Here is a 20,990-nt window from a genome sequence, read left to right as displayed (position 1 = left end):
AGAGAGAGAGAGAGAGAGAGAGAGAGAGAGAGAGAGAGAGAGAGAGAGAGAGAGAGAGAGAGAGAGAGAGCAATTTCTCCCATTTTCTGGTAAAATCTCTTCAACGTCTGGATATCATGGAAGCTGTACTGATTGAAAATTCTACAAAAACAAAATCAATAAAGCAACATACATAATAATATCAAGGAAACACTTAATGAATGCATGCATAACCAGAGAATTGTTTAAAATTTATAAACCTATTGACTTCTGGCAAAGAGTTTATTTTTACAAGATATTTACAAAAGTAGAATTATCTACATATATAATCTTAGAGCTGCTCCGTTACGGTAAGTCCATTATAGTGGACTGTAACTTTTAAAATAATAAAAATGTTATTTTGATTATAAAATAAATTTTTGAATATACTTACCCGGTGATTATATAGCTGCAACTCTGTTGCTCGACAGACAACTCTACGGTAAAAACTCGCCAGCGATCGCTACACAGGTTGCGGGTGTGCCCAACAGCGCCAGCTGTCGACCAGATACCCAGTTCTCAGTGTAAACAAAGACTCAATTTTCTCCTCGTCCCACTGCGTCTCTATTGGGGAGGAAGGGAGGGTCATTTAATTTATAATCACGGGTAAGTATATTCAAAAATTTATTTTATAATCAAAATAACATTTTTCAATATTTAACTTAGCCGGTGATTATATAGCTGATTCACACCCAGGGGGGTGGGTAGAGACCAGCAATATATGTTTACACTTTTATGAGCTAAGAGTTTTTATTTCATTTTAGAAGTTATCAAAATAACAAAAACAAAATAAATAGGTACCTGGTAAGGAAGTCGACGTGAACAATTACTCTGCCTTTTAAGTACGTCTTCCTTACGGAGCCTCGCGATCCTCTTAGGATGCTGATCGACCCCTAGGACCTCATCAAAACCCCTAATCTAGGCGCTCTCAAGAAATGACTTTGACCACCCGCCAAATCAACCAGGATGCGAAAGGCTTCTTAGCCTTCCGGACAACCCAAAAAACAACAATAAAAACATTTCAAGAGAAAGATTAAAAGGGTATGGAATTAGGGAATTGTAGTGGTTGAGCCCTCACCCACTACTGCACTCGCTGCTACGAATGGTCCCAGTGTGTAGCAGTCCTCGTAAAGAGACTGGACATCCTTTAGATAAAAAGACGCAAACACTGACTTGCTTCTCCAATAGGTTGCGTCCATTATACTTCGCAGAGATCTATTTTGCTTAAAGGCCACGGAAGTTGCGACAGCTCTAACTTCGTGTGTCCTTACCTTCAGCAATGCTTGGTCTTCCTCACTCAGATGGGAATGAGCTTCTCGTATTAACAGTCTGATAAAATAGGATAAAGCATTCTTTGACATAGGCAAAGATGGTTTCTTAACTGAACACCATAAAGCTTCAGATAGGCCTCGTAAAGGTTTAGTTCGTTTTAAATAGAACTTAAGAGCTCTAACAGGGCATAAGACTCTTTCTAGTTCATTGCCTACCATATTCGATAAGCTGGGAATATCGAACGATTTCGGCCAAGGTCGAGAAGGCAGCTCATTTTTGGCTAGAAAACCAAGTTGTAGTGAACATGTAGCTTTTTCTGATGAAAATCCGATGTTCTTGCTGAAGGCATGAATCTCACTGACTCTTTTAGCTGTGGCTAAGCATACCAGGAAAAGTGTCTTTAAGGTGAGATCTTTCAGGGAGGCTGATTGTAGCGGCTCAAACCTGTCTGACATGAGGAATCTTAGTACCACGTCTAAATTCCAACCAGGTGTAACCAAACGACGCTCCTTCGTGGTCTCAAAAGACTTAAGGAGGTCCTGTAGATCTTTATTGTTGGAAAGATCTAAGCCTCTATGCCGGAAGACCGATGCCAACATGCTTCTGTAGCCCTTGATAGTGGGAGCTGAAAGTGATCGTTCTTTTCTCAGGTATAAGAGAAAGTCAGCTATTTGAGCTACAGAGGTACTGGTCGAGGATACAGATACTGACTTGCACCAGTTTCGGAAGACTTCCCACTTCGATTGGTAGACTCTAAGGGTGGATGTTCTCCTTGCTCTAGCAATCGCACTGGCTGCCTCCTTCGAAAAGCCTCTAGCTCTCGAGAGTCTTTCGATAGTCTGAAGGCAGTCAGACGAAGAGCGTGGAGGCTTTGGTGTACCTTCTTTACGTGTGGCTGACGTAGAAGGTCCACCCTTAGAGGAAGACTTCTGGGAACGTCTACTAGCCATCGAAGTACCTCGGTGAACCATTCTCTCGCGGGCCAGAGGGGAGCAACTAGCGTCAACCTTGTCCCTTCGTGAGAGGCGAACTTCTGCAGTACCTTGTTGACAATCTTGAACGGTGGGAATGCGTATAGATCTAGATGTGACCAATCTAGGAGAAAGGCATCTATATGTATTGCTGCTGGGTCCGGGATTGGTGAGCAATATATTGGGAGCCTCTTGGTCATCGAGGTTGCAAAGAGATCTATGGTTGGTTGGCCCCAAGTGGCCCAAAGTCTCTTGCATACATCCTTGTGGAGGGTCCATTCCGTTGGAATTACTTGCCGCTTCCGACTGAGACAATCTGCCATGACATTCAAGTTGCCTTGGATGAACCTCGTTACTAGTGATATGTTTTGACCTTTTGACCAGATGAGCAGGTCCCTTGCGATCTCGTACAACGTCAGTGAGTGGGTCCCTCCTTGCTTGGAGATGTACGCCAAGGCAGTGGTGTTGTCCGAGTTCACTTCCACCACTTTGCCTCGAAGGAGAGACCTGAAGCTTTTCAAGGCCAGATGTACTGCCAGTAGCTCCTTGCAGTTGATATGCATTATCCTTTGACTCGAGTTCCATAGTCCCGAACATTCCCGACCATCTAATGTCGCGCCCCAGCCTACGTCCGATGCGTCCGAGAAGAGAACGTGGTTGGGAGTCTGAATAGCCAGGGGAAGACCCTCTCTTAGGTTGATACTGTCCTTCCACCAAGTCAGGCAAGACTTCATCTTCTCGGAAATGGGGATCGAGACCGCTTCTAGCATCTTGTCCTTTTTCCAGTGAAATGCTAGGTGGTATTGAAGAGGACGGAGGTGTAGTCTTCCTAATGACACAAATTGTTCCAGGGATGATAGCGTCCCTACCAGACTCATCCACTTCCTGACTGAACATCGTTCCTTCTTCAGCATGTTCTGGATGCATAATTGGGCTTGGCTTGTTCTGGGGGCCGACGGAAAAGCCCGAAAAGCTAGACTGTGAATCTCCATCCCTAAATACACAATAGTTTGGGATGGGACCAGTTGTGACTTTTCCATATTGACAAGGAGACCCAATTCCTTGGTCAGATCTAGAGTCCACTTTAGATCCTTCAGACAGCGACGACTGGAAGAAGCTCTGAGAAGCCAGTCGTCCAAATAGAGGGAGGCTCGGATGTCCGCTAAATGAAGGAATTTGGCTACATTCCTCATCAGCCTCGTAAACACAAGAGGAGCTGTGCTTAGGCCAAAGCACAGGGCTTGAAACTGGTAGACAACCTTTTCGAAAACGAATCTCAGAAAAGGTTGGGAGTCCGGGTGGATGGGGACGTGGAAGTAGGCGTCCCTTAGGTCTAAAGAGACCATCCAGTCTTCCCTTCTGACCGCTGCTAAGACTGACTTTGTGGTCTCCATGGAGAACGTCTGCTTTGTGACAAAGACATTCAGAGCACTGACGTCTAGCACCGGCCTCCACCCTCCTATCTTCTTTGACACCAAGAAGAGTCGGTTGTAGAATCCCGGAGTTTGAAGGTCCGAGACTTTGACCACTGCTCCCTTCTCTAGTAAAAGAGACACTTCCCGTTTCAAGGCTCGTCTCTTGTCTTCCTCTCTGTACCTGGGAGAGAGATCGATGGGAGACGTTGCTAGAGGGGGTTTCCGTACAAACGGGATCTTGTACCCCTCTCTGAGCAACTTCACAGATTGTGCATCTGCGCCTCTCTTTTCCCAGGTCTGCCAGAAGTTCTTGAGTCTGGCTCCCACTGCTGTCTGAAGAAGCTGGCAGTCAGACTCTGTCCTTAAAGGACTTGGTTCCTTTCTTCTTTCCTCGTTTCCCTTCGGCACGAGCACCTCCTCTGCTGGAGGCTCTGCCACGAAAGGGCGGAATAAAACGGGACGCTGGAGTGTCCATCCTTGGTCTAGCTGACAAGGTAGGCAAAGGGGTAGCTTTGCGAGCGGAGGACGCAACAAGATCGTGAGTGTCCTTCTGTATCAATGAAGCGGCTATTTCCTTAATCAGGTCTTCTGGAAAAAGGCACTTGGAAAGAGGAGCAAAAAGAAGCTCGGATCTCTGGCACGGTGTAACTCCAGCTGAAAGGAATGAGCATAGGTTTTCACGCTTTTTAAGGACTCCGGACACAAATGATGCAGCAAGCTCATTAGACCCATCACGTACGGCCTTGTCCATGCAGGACATAATGAGCAAGGAAGTCTCTTTCTCTGTCGGAGAGATCTTTCTGCTTAGGGCTCCTAGACACCAGTCTAAGAAGTTAAAAACTTCGAAGGCCCTAAAGATACCTTTCAAAAGGTGGTCCAGGTCCAAAGATGACCAACATATCTTTGAGCGTCTCATGGCAAGGCGGCGGGGAGAGTCTACAAGGCTTGAGAAGTCGCCCTGGGCAGAGGCAGGAACTCCCAAGCCGAGAACTTCTCCCGTGGCATACCAGACGCTCGATCTAGAAGAGAGTCTAGCAGGGGGAAATGTAAAGGCTGTCTTCCCTAAACTCTTCTTGGACTGCAACCATTCTCCTATCACCCGCAAAGCTCTCTTGGACGAGCGTGCGAGGACGAGTCTAGTAAAGGCAGGAGTGGTAGACGGCATGCCTAACACAAACTCTGACGGAGGAGAACGAGGAGCCACAGAAACAAACTGGTCCGGAAACATCTCTTTGAAAATGGCCAACACTTTCCTAAAGTCCAAAGAGGGTTGAGTAGACTTAGGCTCGTCCAATTCTGATTGTGGTTCATCTATGTGTGCAGCAACATCATCATCAGAAAGTCCCTCATCCGATAACTGATGAGGAAACGGCAACGGAGTGGGTAACGGCTGGTTCGCTGAGTCCGGTCGCACGTGTGCATGCGTGACTGAGCCGGACGCAACGTCATGGAACTGCTGTCCAGTCTGTGAGCTGGCAACAACCATGGCAGCGCGGGGACGCACAGAGTCTACTCCAGACTGTCTGGACTGATGTGGGTGCGCAGTGGAAACCACACTGGGTTGCGGAGGTTGACGCACCGCGTCAAAACAAAGCAACTCTGACGGTTGTTGAACCTCCTGAACGTCAACGGAGACCTCCGTGCGTCGCTTAACGTCAACATGCGGCTGGCAGATCACACTGGAACGCATGGGTGGCGGAACTCTCTCAACTGGTGTGCGTGAGAAGGTTACCTCAGCGTCCACAGGACGCACAACCGATCGTGTGGAAGGTTGTAGGCTAGGTACTGCACTAGCTGGTGCGGCAGCAACCTTCTCCGCATGAAAGTCCTGCATTAGAGACGTCAGTTTAGACTGCATGTCTTGCAGTAGAGACCACTTAGGGTCTACTGGAGCAGGTGCGGCGACAGACGGTGTTACTGTCTGAAGCGGTACCGCTTTGCCTCTCTTAGGCGGTGAGCAGTCATCGGATGACGGCAGCGAGTCCGAACTGACCCAGTGGCTACAACCGGGCCGTTGGACTTGCGCTGAAGGGACCGACTTGCGTTTTAACGGTCGTGAGACCTTGGTCCAGGGTTTCTTGCGAGAAACACCTTCCGAAGACGAGGTATAAATGGGCTCTCTCGTCTTAGTTAGGTAGGAGCGATCTTGGGTAGATACGCCCGATACCACGGAGGGAACGTCTGTTCGCTGATTGAAGCCTCTCGAACCCATTTGTCGTACGACATTGCTTCTCCCCTGGACTTGGGAGCTTGCAAGAGGTCCCGGACTAGGAGGACGACAGGCACGAACAGACGAACCCTCAAGCGCAACATTATCCACAACACTATCACTCGGCACTTTAGCACTTCCCACTGCACTTTTGCACTTAAGCTCCTTCACATCCGCCAAGAGCTGATTACGGTCACTAGCAAGGGACTCAACTCTCTCACCCAGAGCCTGGATGGCACGCATCATATCAGCCATCGAAGGTTCCTGAGTGCCAGGAGGGGGGTTAGGAGCAACCACTACAGGGGAAGGAATAGGTTGTGGGGCATGAGGAGAGGATATATCAATAGAACGAGAAGAACTTCTCCTAACTCTATCTCTCTCTAGCCTACGTGTATACTTTTGAAATTCGATAAAATCGAATTCCGAAAGGCCAACGCACTCCTCACACCGATCTTCCAATTGACAGGTTTTATCCCGACAATTGGAACAAACAGTGTGAGGGTCGATAGAAGCCTTCGGAAGACGCCTTGAACAGTCCCTAGCATTGCACTTCCTAAATTTGGGGACTTGTGAAGGGTCAGCCATTTTGAATTGGTCAAAGGGAAATTCAAAAAACTATCAAAAAGTCATCAACAAAGAATCCGTTATCAAAAAGAGTTCAAGGATTTGTGTGAAGAGAAACCCTGCACAGCGAAAGCTCAAAACTAGAATCAAGTACTTCACCAATTAGATGTGAAAAAAACTCCAGTTTAGCAACAGCGAGTAAGTACGTCTTGTCGACACCTCGACAGAGAGAAAATTGAGTCTTTGTTTACACTGAGAACTGGGTATCTGGTCGACAGATGGCGCTGTTGGGCAAACCCGCAACCTGTGTAGCGATCGCTGGCGAGTTTTTACCGTAGAGTTGTCTGTCGAGCAACAGAGTTGCAGCTATATAATCACCGGCTAAGTTAAATATTGAAAATGGTTATTTCACAGTAACATAATCATCAACAAAGAATCTTTTTACATCATTATAGAGATAGAAATTTAAATATGAATTTAACAAAATAAGGAAATATTTTTAATTCTAAAATAATTTCTTTTGACTTTTGTTCTCTCTTAAAAGCAGAAATGAATTATTGATATACATAAAAACTAACAATACAATAAGCAAAGACAACTAAACACAGACAGTGATATTATAATCAACAAAAGTGAACTGCATTCACTCTACATCACATAAAACATCTAGCAAAACCACATAAAATTGCAATTTTTGAAAACCGGTCGCATTACAAGAAAAACTAGATGCATTCTCTACTCAAAATAGCTATAACCACCAAAAAAATACTTGTGGTTCAAAAATGATAAAAAAAAATTGGCATTCAAAGCAGAATACAGTAAAGGACATTTAAAGGTTATTTAAAATTCTATTTAAAATTCTATCACCAACTAGAAATAATTAGAATCTATTTTATGTTTTATGACGTTATCATTCCTGAGAACCATTATTAGTCTTTTTTATTAGGATTATTACAATAATATGGCATTCCTGTGCTTAATTCTAACATTACCTTATCCAAACCTGATATGCAAACTATAATGTACATATTTCCTAAAAAGGTTAATATTAATAAAAAAAGAATTTATTTCACAGATTTCTACGCTATTTTTGCAAGATAGCTTTAAAAATCCCCTTTTCCTTTTATATTATAATTCAAAGATCTTTCTTTAGCTCCCTAACACAGGTTTAAAAGCATTTAACATCATTGACTACAATTTTGCAAAAGTATATGGCAACTTTGTGCAGACAACTTTCAAGTATCAATGCTTCAAACAATTGGAACATTGATCATTCATTTATACCTTTTATAAATCAGAGTTATATAATGCAATTAGTTTGTTGTGGATTTTGTATTGCAAAATGGCCCGTAATAAGATAACTCTTGTTCAGAATTAAAACTTACATCACTCACTCAGTATGAATGATGTAAAACCAGCTAACTTGCTTGTCTTTCTCTTTCAAGCAAAATATCTATCATTGTTACAACCTTATCTCTGGCACATTTAAAGCTTATACTGGAAATTATGTAAACAAATAACTATTAAGATATATATATATATATATATATATATATATATATATATATATATGTGTGTGTGTGTGTATATATATATATATATATATATATATATATATATATATATATATATATATATATATATAAATATACATATAAATATATATATATATATATATATATATATATATATATATATATATACATATATATATATATATATATATATATATATATATATATATATATATATATATATACATGTATATATATATATATATATATATATATATATATATATATATATATATACATGTATATATATATATATATATATATATATATATATATATATATATATATATATGTATATATATATATATATATATATATATATATATATATATATATATATATATGTATATATATTTTTTTTTTGAAGTATGAAAGAATGATTTGAAGTTCTCTGGTATCCTGATTTTGAACTATGAAAAATTGTTAGATTGTTATGACACTCATTTAGAGTCTATTGTTTAACAATGTCCAGTGACAAAAGGTGTGCATGAGATTGTACTGTTGCCATATACTTCATTTGTAACTATATCAAGTTTTAGGGGTAGCGTGTCAACATCCTGAATGGTTATCACTTGACTAAAATAGAATAGAATCTGAAATTAGTTTTGACTATGCAGTTATTCAACTTTAATTAAATATACATTTCTTTATTGCTAAAGTTTTGTATGTAGTCAACAACTGACATCAGGTGACCATATCTCTATAAATGACATTAATCAAAATGAAGTATACCTCAAGGGTAAAATTCAACTTAATAATCAAGAAAAAATAATATGCACATTTATTGAAAATGCAAAGAAAAGGTTAATATGGGCGTGTGTTAACTCACATGAGTGCTAACTGAGAGCAAATTTCTTTAAATCTTGGTTTCTTTGGGAGGACATTCACATTATTGTAGATATGTTCTGTTTCTCTGCTATAAAAATAATAAACTATCAATCCTACCCATAGGTCTAATTTACAAAATGCCGAGGGTCCTTTTTTCAAGCCTATTTTGGTCTCAATTTGGCTACTGTTTCATGAGATGAATATATAACATTAGGTTTTGGATATGCTGGCACTTTTAAAAGTCACCTTCATCCATAAAATATGTTTTCTTAAAGCAAACTAAAGATAATAAGGGTCAAAACTAACTATTACCTGCATTATAGAATAGAGTTGGTATCAATCTGATATACTTTAGACAGTTTTTAATTTGAATTAATTGTACATGGAGCAAATCTTTATAAGCACTATTACGCAAACAAATTTTCCAAGAAATCTTAAGCCCAATATATTTTAGCTTGAAAGCTTTCAAAAGAAAAGAAATAAAAAATGGATCTTTTGTCTCATTGTTGAATCATCAGGACTAAACAATTAAAAACAAAAACTGAAAGCACCACACTCTAAACCAAGAGATAAAAACACACACAAACATGTTTTAAGCAGTGGGCAAATATAAGAATATTTCTCAGCTCAAAGAAGAACAAAACTTCTAAGGGATATTGTTGCTTTTAAACCACTTATTACAATTGCCACAACAAATTCCCCAACAATCCAAGCAGTGAAAATCTTACCTTGCAGTTATTGCAGAACCTGAATTGTTCACAGCAGATATGGGTGCCACACGGGATTTCCCACTCAAAGTAAGTAGCTCGCTCCTTTTGTACGTCAGTTCGGTGCCACAGCACAAGCGGTGCATTTTTGATCGGAACTATCAATAGGGAAAAAAGATATGAGCCTTAACATATCTATAGTTCTGCATTATACGTACAGGACTTGTATAGTAAATTGAAGAAAGCAACAAAATGTTGGATATTGTCTTAGTTTTACATTATTTAGATAAAATGATTAACTATGTATTCCCTTTTATAATTTTTCCATTACAGTACCGTAGTATGGAAACCGATCCCAGCCCCACAACGATGTGGGTTATGCAACCAATATTAGTGACTCGATCCATAACCGGTAATGCTCTTAATTTCTTATTCATTTTCAAATTTTTCAAAACGATTGTTCTCTGACATGGTATATTTAATAGCTCATCTCTTTTGAATAAAAAAAAATACAATCCTCTGATTTGAGTTTGAAAAGCAAGATCTGTTCACTAATTTATCAAATTAACAAAATTACTGGAAAATTTCTTTATGAAAATTCCAATACTATTCCTCCCAAACTACAGTTTTAATGTACCATTACAATAACATGTTTCTATCATTTTCCCAAAATACCGAGTTTAAAGGTTGAAACATTTAAAAACTAGATTTCTCTGTCCTAACCTTTGGGGCTCCTACTACTCATCATTAAAATGTTATAATTTGATACAAATATGGTCTATATGATTACAGTACTGTACTCTCTTCTCAAGCATTTCTATTTTCTCTTAATGCTATAATTGTATTTTATTATTTTACTTTGTTCTCCTCTATTTATGTTATCCATTGCTATTATCACTTATTCATAGATCTCACATTCCCAAACATCAAAAAAATATACTGTACTACTAAATGTAACTTGTCATATCATTGGAGAAAAAAAGCCTTTTGCAATTAATCATGACTCAGCATAACAATGAAGAGTCCTTATTTTTGAGCCTGGTTTAACATATAAAAAAACTCTTTATAAGGTTTGCTGCATCAGCATGAAAATCTGTGACTTGCTTTATTACGCAAGGAGCAAGACTCTTGAATCTAATAAGCCAAATATTACCAAAAACTTTATTCTAAAACCTGACTTAACAAAATATCATAGAACATTACATTATTACTGTACAAACCCCTGCTTACAAAACCATTAATCCCAGTTCTGAAACCTGTATGACTGTATCAGAAAAGAAGTTTTTATTTCTTAAACTGATTCACTACATCATTTAAAATCCATTACAGTGTACAAGAATTTACAATAATTACAATTATTGATAAATTAATTATTAATAACTCTTAACTCTCACTAATACATCATCAGATACAGTATTCTTAGTTTGTAATCGTGTCACCAGAGACACTATCCCTTGCATACTTCAAAGAAATATAATTCCACTTGACTTACCGTATCATCTAAAGATGTCCTGGCACCCACAATAGTGATGGCAAGGATGAGGGTGAAAATGCAGAAGACTGTTCTGAGGTTTGGATCACCAGTCTGGTAGGTTGAGATTCCAGTGCCCCAGACAATTGTCAGTTCAATGACGAGTGCCAGAACAACCCATCGGAGCTTATAGCTGTCACTGTTGGAATGGAACTAATTTAGTGACATTTATCGTGATGAATATCTGCATTTTGTAATACTTCCATGATAATTGGGTAACCCTTGTAATATATACATACATATAACAAGGCAATTGCCCCAATTTTGGGGGGTAGCCGACATCAAACAAATGAAACAAATGAGGGGACCTCTTCTCTCTACGTTCCTCCCAGCCTGACAAGGGACTCAACCGAGTTCGGCTGGTACTGCTAGGGTGCCACAGCCCACCCTCCCCCATTATCCACCACAGATGAAGCTTCATAATGCTGAATCCCCTTGTAATGATATATAGCAATTTAAACAAAAGAGTTAAAATTTCATGAAGCAAGGCTCTAGTTTTACTTGATAGTGAGTTTTTGCCCATTACTGTTGGAATAATCAATCAGATGTATTACATTAAATCAAACTACAGTAACTTATAGGTTTAACTCTTTAGCACATGAAAAAACCAAGTACTGTACATGTAATTTAGAAATAAGTCACTATGAATAAGGTATAAAATTAAGTTGCATTTCAATGTGTTGGAAATGTACATGCTGAATAAATAATGTTTTAATATACAATTTGTACCTTAATTTTTACTCTTACTGCATATCTATTTTATTCATATCCATCATGTCACTGATTTCACAAATGCTTTACATAAAGGATTTTGGTACATGTGAAAAAATAAAATAGGAATAAATGATTGGGTATTATACGTAGGTTTTCTATCCCAACATCCAATCCTTTATTAGCTACAATATAGAATTACTGAAAAAACCATAAAAAGTAACCTTGGTGTTCTATCAGTTTTTTGAGAATACAAGAAAGATTTTGAATTAAATTAAAAAATAAATCTAATAATACAGTACTGAACCATGGTCCAAGTATGTTTATATCACGGGGAAAATCTAGAACAAGAGTACAATGATCATGATCACACTCAACAAATTCAGCCAGCCCTGTGAGACATATCTAGACTGATTCAGTTAAACTACCAAGCGATAACGACAAATTAAACCTTAGACTTTCATCGAATCTTTGCAAAAGGAATCATTTTAATTTAAAGGGAAAAACATTGCTTTAAAAAGAGTAACTTATATATAAACCACATGTTCGCAGATAAAAATTACCCTTGTCTACTACGTAAGTTGATATCAATGAGCTCTGGCGGAGTTTCATTTTTGAACATTGTGAGGAGAAGCAGAACCAATGAAACAGCAATCAGTATGGCTATAGGTATGGCCTCACCATATACACCGGCTCCTGAGCCATTGAGCCAACAACTGTGGAATAAGGACCAGTAGATTTTTAGGAGAAAAACTCAAATAGGTTAGATATAACATATAATAATACGGTTTCAAGATAATGTGATATAACAGAGAAGTAAGGACGTATGTATATTTCTAATCATCTTCAAAGATTACTGTATACAAAAAAGTAGGAACACAAAAGATAAATTATAGATTCAATATTAGATACCAAATCTTAATATCTACGATCTTTACCTCATGTACACAAAACAAATGTTCTGCTGAGTGAATTATTGAAGTCTCTGACTTCTTGAAGGTTTAAGGTCTTGCTATTCTTAGATGAAAATTATTTATGCAAATATACGCTTCATTGAATACTAAAATATCACACTCAAATGCACAGCAAAAAAAGGTATTACATCAATAACTAAAATATATTACAGTACTAAGAAGTGCATTATCAAATTTGGAACTAATCAATCTAATGCAGATATAAAACGCCAACATCAAATGTAAAATAGCTAAATAATTTGTTCTACTTACTTTGATTGATCAAAATCAACATATTTGCGATAGGGCACAGCTGCACAGATGGCGACAATCACTAAGGGAACTATCAGACCAAAGGCAATCAGGAGCCAGTTAGATTTCTGCAGAAAGAATGCAACAAAATGCGATTGTTTCAATATTCAGACTAATGTTTTGAGAGGATTATTTATTCTGCAGTCTAGAAATAGTTTAATCATAACAAGAGGAGTACAGTACTGTACGTTTTAAACTGATTTTCTTATCTAGTTAGAAAAGTCTGCATTTGAAAGGAAGCTATTCAACGTTTCAAGAAATACACAAAGTTATAAACTAACATATATTTCCTCAAAAGATTATGAAATATTGAAAAACTAAATATTTTACCATAGCAGCCTGGAAACAGTGATTTCAAATCATAAAACATGAATAGCATGTATTAAAATTCAGTGTAATAAAAGAAAAGAAAAACCTGTAATTAATTTTAAACAAAAAGAAATGTGTATGATAGCAAAATTCTTAATACTGAACAGGAATGCAAAGTAAAATTAGAAATACTCCAAAAAAAATTACTTTGTATTAAAAAATAAATATCAAGCATGCCTACACAAAGATCGAAGAAAAGGGGCAAAAGCTGATAAAAGAGGATAAAAAATTAGAATAAATTTCCTTAAACATACTTGGAATGGACTTCGAATCTGAGTGACCAGAAGATGAGCATAAGTCAAACACTCCAACATGAGGAACATAAAGGCACATAAAAACAGGTAATGAAGCACCACAGCCAGAACGATGCATCCAGTCTGCAAATTAAATTTGAATCTAAGTAAATGAGAAATTATTCCTATACTTTAAGTTGTTATAACAAAATTACAGTACTTGATCAAGACATCAAAATAAAACAATTATCTGCATAATTTAAAACTTAAAAAATATGAAATATAATCACTTATATACTTTAATATGTTAAAAAAAAATTTTAATCTTGAAGATGCTACATAAATGAAACACACATTTAGGATGATCGTTTGACCTATAGCTGATTTTTCTTTTAAAACAATAGAATTACTTTTATAAAATAATCACATTAAATGGACATTACTAAAATGCTAGAAACTACTGTACATGATCCTTGATAAAACGCTATCATTTCAAAGGAAAACTATACCTATGTTATAAGGCCAAAAGCAATGATGATACTGCACAAGAGTAAAAATAAGGTTACCACATTTTCTACCCAGTAAATCATAACAACACTTTCCCTCTTTTTTTTCCCAATTCATACTGAAGGACCATTCATCCCAGCAGAATAATGGTCTTTCAGTTTAAACATTGCTCAATTTTAGAATAAGATGCCTTAAAATGTTCTTGCATAAAGAATGATTAAGAAACAACCATGAATCTACACCACACAGAAAGAAAATTTACAAATAACAACCTAGCATTTTACCTCATTTTCAGGTAGAACAGGATTGGGATGGGCCAACATTAGGTTGAGGAAAGCAGCCATTAGAGTTCCCAGAAAGGCCAGCTGAGCCACACAATCCTGGTAGAACATCCTGTTTAAAAAAAGTAATTCATTTAGGAAATATGTAATTCTTATTGCCATAGCTGACATTCTGAAAGATGTATGAATTTAGCTGAGTTAGCAATTGGGAATAAGGCAAGACAATCCAAGAAAAGACTACACTGGTTTGGGCACGTAATGAGGAGAGACCAGGAGTATGCTGGATATGGATGTTCCAGGTAGGAGGAGGAGAGGGAGACCAAAGAGAAGGTGGATGGAGTGTGTAACAGCAGATATGGAGGAGAAAGATCTCACAATGGAGGACATCAGAGATAGAAGAACTTGGATACGGCTCTCTAGAAATAGCGACCCTGCTTAGCGGGAAAAGAAGAAGAAGCAATTGGGAATAAGGGCAATTCATGTTACCAAAAATGTAATAATACAGGGCCCCATTAAAATGAGACCTCCTCCTTAGGCCTTATGATATTTCATCAACAAAAATATATTCTCTTCTACAATAATTTCTTTTTTTACATTGGGAACAATCAAGGTTGCAAGACAGGCAAACTTACCCTGTAGCAAAGAAGAGGAGCATAGTAGTGATGCAAGCAGCCACTAATATTGAGCCACAAACCAACTGCATGATAAAATTTTGACCGACAGCAACCGAACCAACTGTTAACTGTGTAGAAAAGTAAAATGTGGTGAAATAAATATTACTAACAAAATAATATTTACAGAACTTCATAATAATCATTAAAGCAATAAGAATGATATTGCAAAATAAATGATTAGGGCTCACCATGACACAAAATAATAACTGGCAACAATAATAAAAAACTGAACACACCTTATCAGTAAAAGCTTTGCTTGTGTCACTGGAGGTCGTGATGTCAAATTCCCCAGAAGTTGAGATGAAACCATCTCCCAGGTCAGCGACAAGTTCCATGGTGTACGTTTTATTAGGATCTAGAGCTGATACCAGCACTATCAAGAGAAATGGATTCTTTAATACCAAACTACCATTGTGCAAAAATTAGATACTGCATAACAAAATTCAAAATGGTTATCAACTAAATAAGGCAAGTTTTTGTAGAATAAAGGCTTATAATCTAAAAAAGGAAAAAAGGGATTTTGATGAAGGAAAAATCTATTTCTGGGGAGACACCTGTGACGTCCGGTGAAAATAGTCCTTCTTTACACTTTTCTGATATAAATCTTCCAAATATACCAGAGAAAGATAAAAGCATGGAATGCAGAGGTTACTACCCTCGCGCGAGCACCTTGTGGGTGTCGTGTATACATCAGGGGCATGTGAAAACCACTATTCACAGGCTGTCTTCCATTTAGATAATTCCTTCATCAAAGGGAAGGGCCGTAACAAAGGCCCTAGAAACCACACCTGGACCACACCATAGGGTATAAAATAGTTTTTAAAGTTAATTCTCAAACACACTGTAATAAGAGAAAACAATTACTTATTCTCACTATGTTCAAGCAATCAAAATTCATTGCAAAGGAGAAATATCTTCTTTACAGGATTCAGAAAGTCCTTGTAAAGCTTTGGGTTTCATCTAATTGGATCATTGAAAAAAATATATATTTCTACAACTTTAAACTTCAAATATATTCATTTCAATCCAAAATAAGACCGTACATAAAGAGTACGAGCTCCCTTCATTACCTGGTGGAAAATCAAAATCTTGCCTCCTAAGGGACCTTTTAAAGAACTTATCATATCTCCTACGATAGTAGACAGAGTAAGATGCCTTCCACCCAGTGTTCATAGTCCAGTCTAGAGAGATCCAGTCACCTCCCATATCCGTTTTGATCTCATTGACTGGTGGGAAGGCTGAAGCAACTGTGAAAAAAAAAAATAAACATGAGTGCGTAGTACTGAAAAGTTTAGAAGCATAATCTGTTACTGTGAGGTACAATAACATTTTGAGCTAAATCACTTAATGAAATACAATATATACATCCCTTAACATTCAAGAAGGGGGATTAGATAACAGATACCAATGAATGTAGAATCAGTAGAACTTCAAAAGTTCAAAGTTGGAGCAAATGCTTTTTTGTTGACCAGGCGGACATGAGTCTTTTTATAGTTTATTTATGACATATTTGTTTTTGATGTTGTTAATAGTTTATATATGACATGTCTGTTTTGACGTTGTTACTTATTTTAGAATGATTTATTGTTAATTTGTTCACTTCATTTATTTATTTCCTTATTTCCTTTCCTCACTGGGCTATTTTTCCCTGTTGGAGCCCCTGGGCTTATAGCATCTTGCTTTTCCAAATAGGGTTGTAGCTTGGCTAATAATAATAAAAATAATAATAATGTGGAAAAAGACCAAGAATATACACTAGCTGCTTTGTCAGCAATTTCAGGCCCTTTATCTCCTTATAATGTATAACTAAAAAGTTTCTTCCCCTGTCTTTATAGTTTTGTTTTATAATTTGGTATTTATATATCATTTACAGTATCTTTAAATGGTATATACAGTATATCATCAAGATTGTTATACAATTCAGTAATTGGTACAGTATCATATTCTCATATTTCTGCTAATAAATGAAAGTGAATACCTGTCTACACATTTTCTACATGCCCAAAAACTGTATAATGTATCACTATCAAGTGCGGTAGGAAAATTAATCTTAGATTATGTGATGTTGTAATATGATTTGGTAATTACCACTGCTACATTTCCTGTTTTTACCTTGCAATGTTTAAATTATTCAAATGAACTTTGAACCTCTTCAGTTCAGGTTTCCTCCCATAACTTATAAACTTCAGAATTTTTGTAAACTTCAATATTAAAGTTTTTGTAAACTTCAATATTAAAGTCTCCACAACAAAATACCTCATAACAACTACAATATACCACTGTGAACCAAGTTAAGTGTTAATCTACTATTATTAAACTAACCACAAACCTGATCATAGAAAATTTTTATTCATAAGATCATAAAATATTGAATATAATGTATTTGTAAATAATCTTTTTTTTTATTTCTTTTGGCTTCTCCCATTCAGGGGTCGCCAGAGCGGACCATCTGCCTCCCCTTACTTCTATCAACAGAATCCACCTCTGTCATAACAACGACCCTTATATCTACTGTAGCCATAAATCAACCTCTTTGATTCAAATTGTAGTCAATGAATCAGTTCATTCCAATTCTTCCCACGACATCATTTACATGACTACAGTAAGTTTCAATTCCCATTTCAATGAGTCTACCAATCAACTCTTCAAATGAGTTTGGATCAAACCTGGTGCTCTCTGTCGACAAGCTGGCCTGTGCATGATGCTACAGGCTTCTACAATAACAGCTCTTCGGGATCTGGAAACAATAAGACATTCCCTGCCGGTGTTCACAGCGTTTACAGTTTCTTCGTCTACTACCTCAATCTCCTCGGTTAATAATGCGGCAGTACCACGGGACTCAGCTGTAAATAGAATATGATTGGTTATATCAATTCATAGCAATAATACTAAAATACAGTTACTTTTCTTACATGTGAGATCAAGATGTGAGCATACAAAATCACAACTATGGTCACACACACACAACAACCCACTCACACATACACAGAGAGAGAGAGAGAGAGAGAGAGAGAGAGAGAGAGAGAGAGAGAGAGAGAGAGAGAGAGAGAGAGAGAGACAGACAGAGAGAGAGAGAGAGAGAGAACATTAAAATTACAACTATGGTCATGTTTGTTGAATGAATGAGAGAGAGAAAGGGGAGAGAGAGATTACCTGTAGCAGAAATTCTATTGGATTCTGGATCTACCCAAACATCATCCCTAAGCCTCTCAGCCACTTTAAGAAGATGATCAACTTCCCTTGCAACCTCAATCCTGACTAGTCTGGCGTCATTCTTCCGGCACTTCTGGTCCGCTGAAAAGCCATCAGATTGTTTATCTTGAACTTCATAGCAGAAGCCCTCAATCTGGCAGTTACTGCATGGACAGGCAGGATCTGCGAATTGCATCGAGAATTTTTCAGTATGGCATCCTATAGAGTTTATTAAATAAATTTTCTTCAAGAAATACGGCACTACAGTGCAGTAAATTCCCTAATTATCCGGCACTCAATCAGCACCCAGAAAAAAATTAAAAAATAAGAAAATAATTTCAGTTCAAAAGCTGGTTTATATTTGGTGCCTAAACATCCAACACTGTAGTTAGCCTTTGCCATATAGCCCTATCTGGTAATAGAGTTAGAGTTAGAGTTCTCTTGCTTGAGGGTACACTCGAGCACACTATTCTATCTTGTTTCTCTTCCTCTTGTTTTGTTAAAGTTTTTATAGTTTATACAGGAGATATTTGTTCTAATGTTGTTACTCTTCTTAAAATATTCTATTTTCCTTTTTCCTTTCCTCACTGGGCTATTTTCCCTGTTGGAGACTCTGGGCTTTTAGCATCCTGTTCTCCCAACTAGGATTGTAGCTTAGCTATCATTATTAATAATAATAATAATATAGAACATCAACAAAGCTACTTGTTCTTTGTAAATTCATAAACATTATTATATATAAAAGTGTGTAATGAAAAAGAGGCATTTAAAGGTTTAAAAGTTGCTCATGAGTGGGAAAGGCATGGAACAGGACAATGCCTTAGACCTAGAGACATATGTTCAGTGCAGAACCCCCTCTCCATCAAGTTAAGACTAGGAAGAGACAGGCAATGGCTGCTGATGACTCAGAAGATAGACCTATGGGCTCTCCAAACCTGCTGTCCCTCGGTCACAAGGATGGTGAAGTTGTAGACACCACTTGAAGCTTGAGCATGTCTCGAACACGCATCCAACAGATTGCTTGGCAGGGACGTTTCCAATAAGGTATCAAAACTTAGATTTATAAATTCAAATTTTGTACTGTTGGGTAGGTTTAAAAAAAAGGCAGTCTCTTTTATCAGCTGACTGCTGTTTTAGTAGAAAAGCATTGAATATTTACAAAATAAGTATAAAAGCCATGTTTATTTTACTGACTTAAATATACAGTAATTTATAGAGATGATCAGTTACCTGGATAAATCCTTTATCCATCAACCCTTTGGTACCAGTGGTGCTGGATATAAGGGAGTTTACTTTAGTACTGCTAAAAATATTATCAAGTTTCTAGTTATGAAATAATAATGCTAATTGATTTCTTTATTTAATGACTGATTATTGGAATTAATCAAATAGTTATCAATTGAATAAGTACTAAATACTATCCAATACGGATAACAGTGCGAGATTAATCCTCTGATAGTTCTGCACTTACAATAATAAAACTATTGAATTCTGCAAGAAACAATATGATGACTTTAGATCTTTTCAGCTTGGATTTATATCCCAAATCCCAAAGGTTTGAATACAAAATAAAAAAGTATCCTCTACTTTATGCAGTCCCTCGGGATGGATACAGATATTCAAGAACTGGAACCAAGATGGCTATCTATACTCAATTTTTTTAATGAGGCGCATTTGCACAGACTCGCAGCCCTTTTAGCTCTGAAAAGTTTCCTGCTATCTGATTGGTTAGAATTATCTTGTCCAACCAATTAGCAATCAGGTGAGTTTTCCGAGCTCAAAGGGCACCCCTGCGAGTCGGTGTAAATCTGCCTCACTAGAAAGAATTGACTATAGTGACATTCCTTTACGAATTCAAGGATCTCAGTACTTGAATCTTATATCCTCCAGAATGCTCGAGGATATATCTACTTATGCGGTACAGCACAAATACACGATAAAAAAAAGGTCATAAAGAATACAGCATATTCAAAATTACTTACAAGCCTTAACAGTGGTTGCCTCTTTTCTTTGCTTCCCTCCTTGCTCACTGACCGAGACAGTGTAAGAAGACCCAAGCGTGAGACCATCTATTGAATGTCCACTTGCTGGTATGGTTTTCAAAATTATGACAGCATCAGGATTGGAAGAATTCCTGATTTCCATTTTTACACGTTCTTTTTCACCAAATTCAGCCACCTGAAAGGTAAGAAATCTTCAAGTCAAATATAATGTCTGTTTTAACAAGTTTTAAAGGTTATTTTTAATTCAAGTATGTTAACACTTTTAGACTTATTATTTAAAAAAAAAATATAAGCAAAGATAAGCAAATACGTGTTGCAATATACCGTATACAATAGCTCAAAACATTTTATAGCACAATATAAACATGGGAAGATCACTGCATTAATAAGAGTATACCAAACATCTCTAGTGAAAGGAGAGACAAAGAACATTTCAAAAACATCACTTTATATGCACAACTCAGCAAAATCATGGTTTTGTGGTATCAGTCACTACATACACAATAGTTGATAAATTACATAAAACATTGGTATCACATAAGTAAGGAAATAAAGTTAAATTTCACTCGAACCTTTTGTGCCCATATGATATTCAGACGACCCGAGGGTAATGTCTGGACTATGAGAGGGGTTTCAGGATCTGTGGGAGATGATAAATAACACATT

General features: G+C 37.2%; 1 protein-coding gene across 4 annotated transcripts in view; it reads right to left on the bottom strand.

Annotated features, from left to right (window-relative positions):
• Nucleotides 1–20,990, bottom strand: part of LOC137638577 (uncharacterized) — a 62,664-nt gene that overhangs the window by 24,157 nt on the left and 17,517 nt on the right. For all 4 annotated transcript variants that reach the window (XM_068370758.1, XM_068370757.1, XM_068370759.1 and 1 more), the window contains exons 14-26: nucleotides 20,897–20,964; nucleotides 20,304–20,499; nucleotides 18,283–18,504; nucleotides 17,796–17,972; nucleotides 16,200–16,376; nucleotides 15,366–15,502; nucleotides 15,088–15,197; nucleotides 14,459–14,567; nucleotides 13,689–13,811; nucleotides 13,027–13,133; nucleotides 12,364–12,516; nucleotides 11,051–11,228; nucleotides 9,580–9,716 (exon numbers count right to left, since the gene is read on the bottom strand). In XM_068370758.1, coding sequence (XP_068226859.1) covers nucleotides 9,580–9,716; nucleotides 11,051–11,228; nucleotides 12,364–12,516; nucleotides 13,027–13,133; nucleotides 13,689–13,811; nucleotides 14,459–14,567; nucleotides 15,088–15,197; nucleotides 15,366–15,502; nucleotides 16,200–16,376; nucleotides 17,796–17,972; nucleotides 18,283–18,504; nucleotides 20,304–20,499; nucleotides 20,897–20,964 — 1,894 coding nt within the window. The remainder of the gene's footprint in view (nucleotides 1–9,579; nucleotides 9,717–11,050; nucleotides 11,229–12,363; nucleotides 12,517–13,026; nucleotides 13,134–13,688; nucleotides 13,812–14,458; nucleotides 14,568–15,087; nucleotides 15,198–15,365; nucleotides 15,503–16,199; nucleotides 16,377–17,795; nucleotides 17,973–18,282; nucleotides 18,505–20,303; nucleotides 20,500–20,896; nucleotides 20,965–20,990) is intronic.

The sequence above is a fragment of the Palaemon carinicauda genome, chromosome 3 (genome assembly GCF_036898095.1).
Source record: "Palaemon carinicauda isolate YSFRI2023 chromosome 3, ASM3689809v2, whole genome shotgun sequence".
Taxonomy (NCBI): Eukaryota; Metazoa; Arthropoda; class Malacostraca; order Decapoda; family Palaemonidae; genus Palaemon; species Palaemon carinicauda.
Note: the sequence above shows the minus strand (reverse complement) of the source record. Positions and strands in the feature narration are given on the sequence as shown.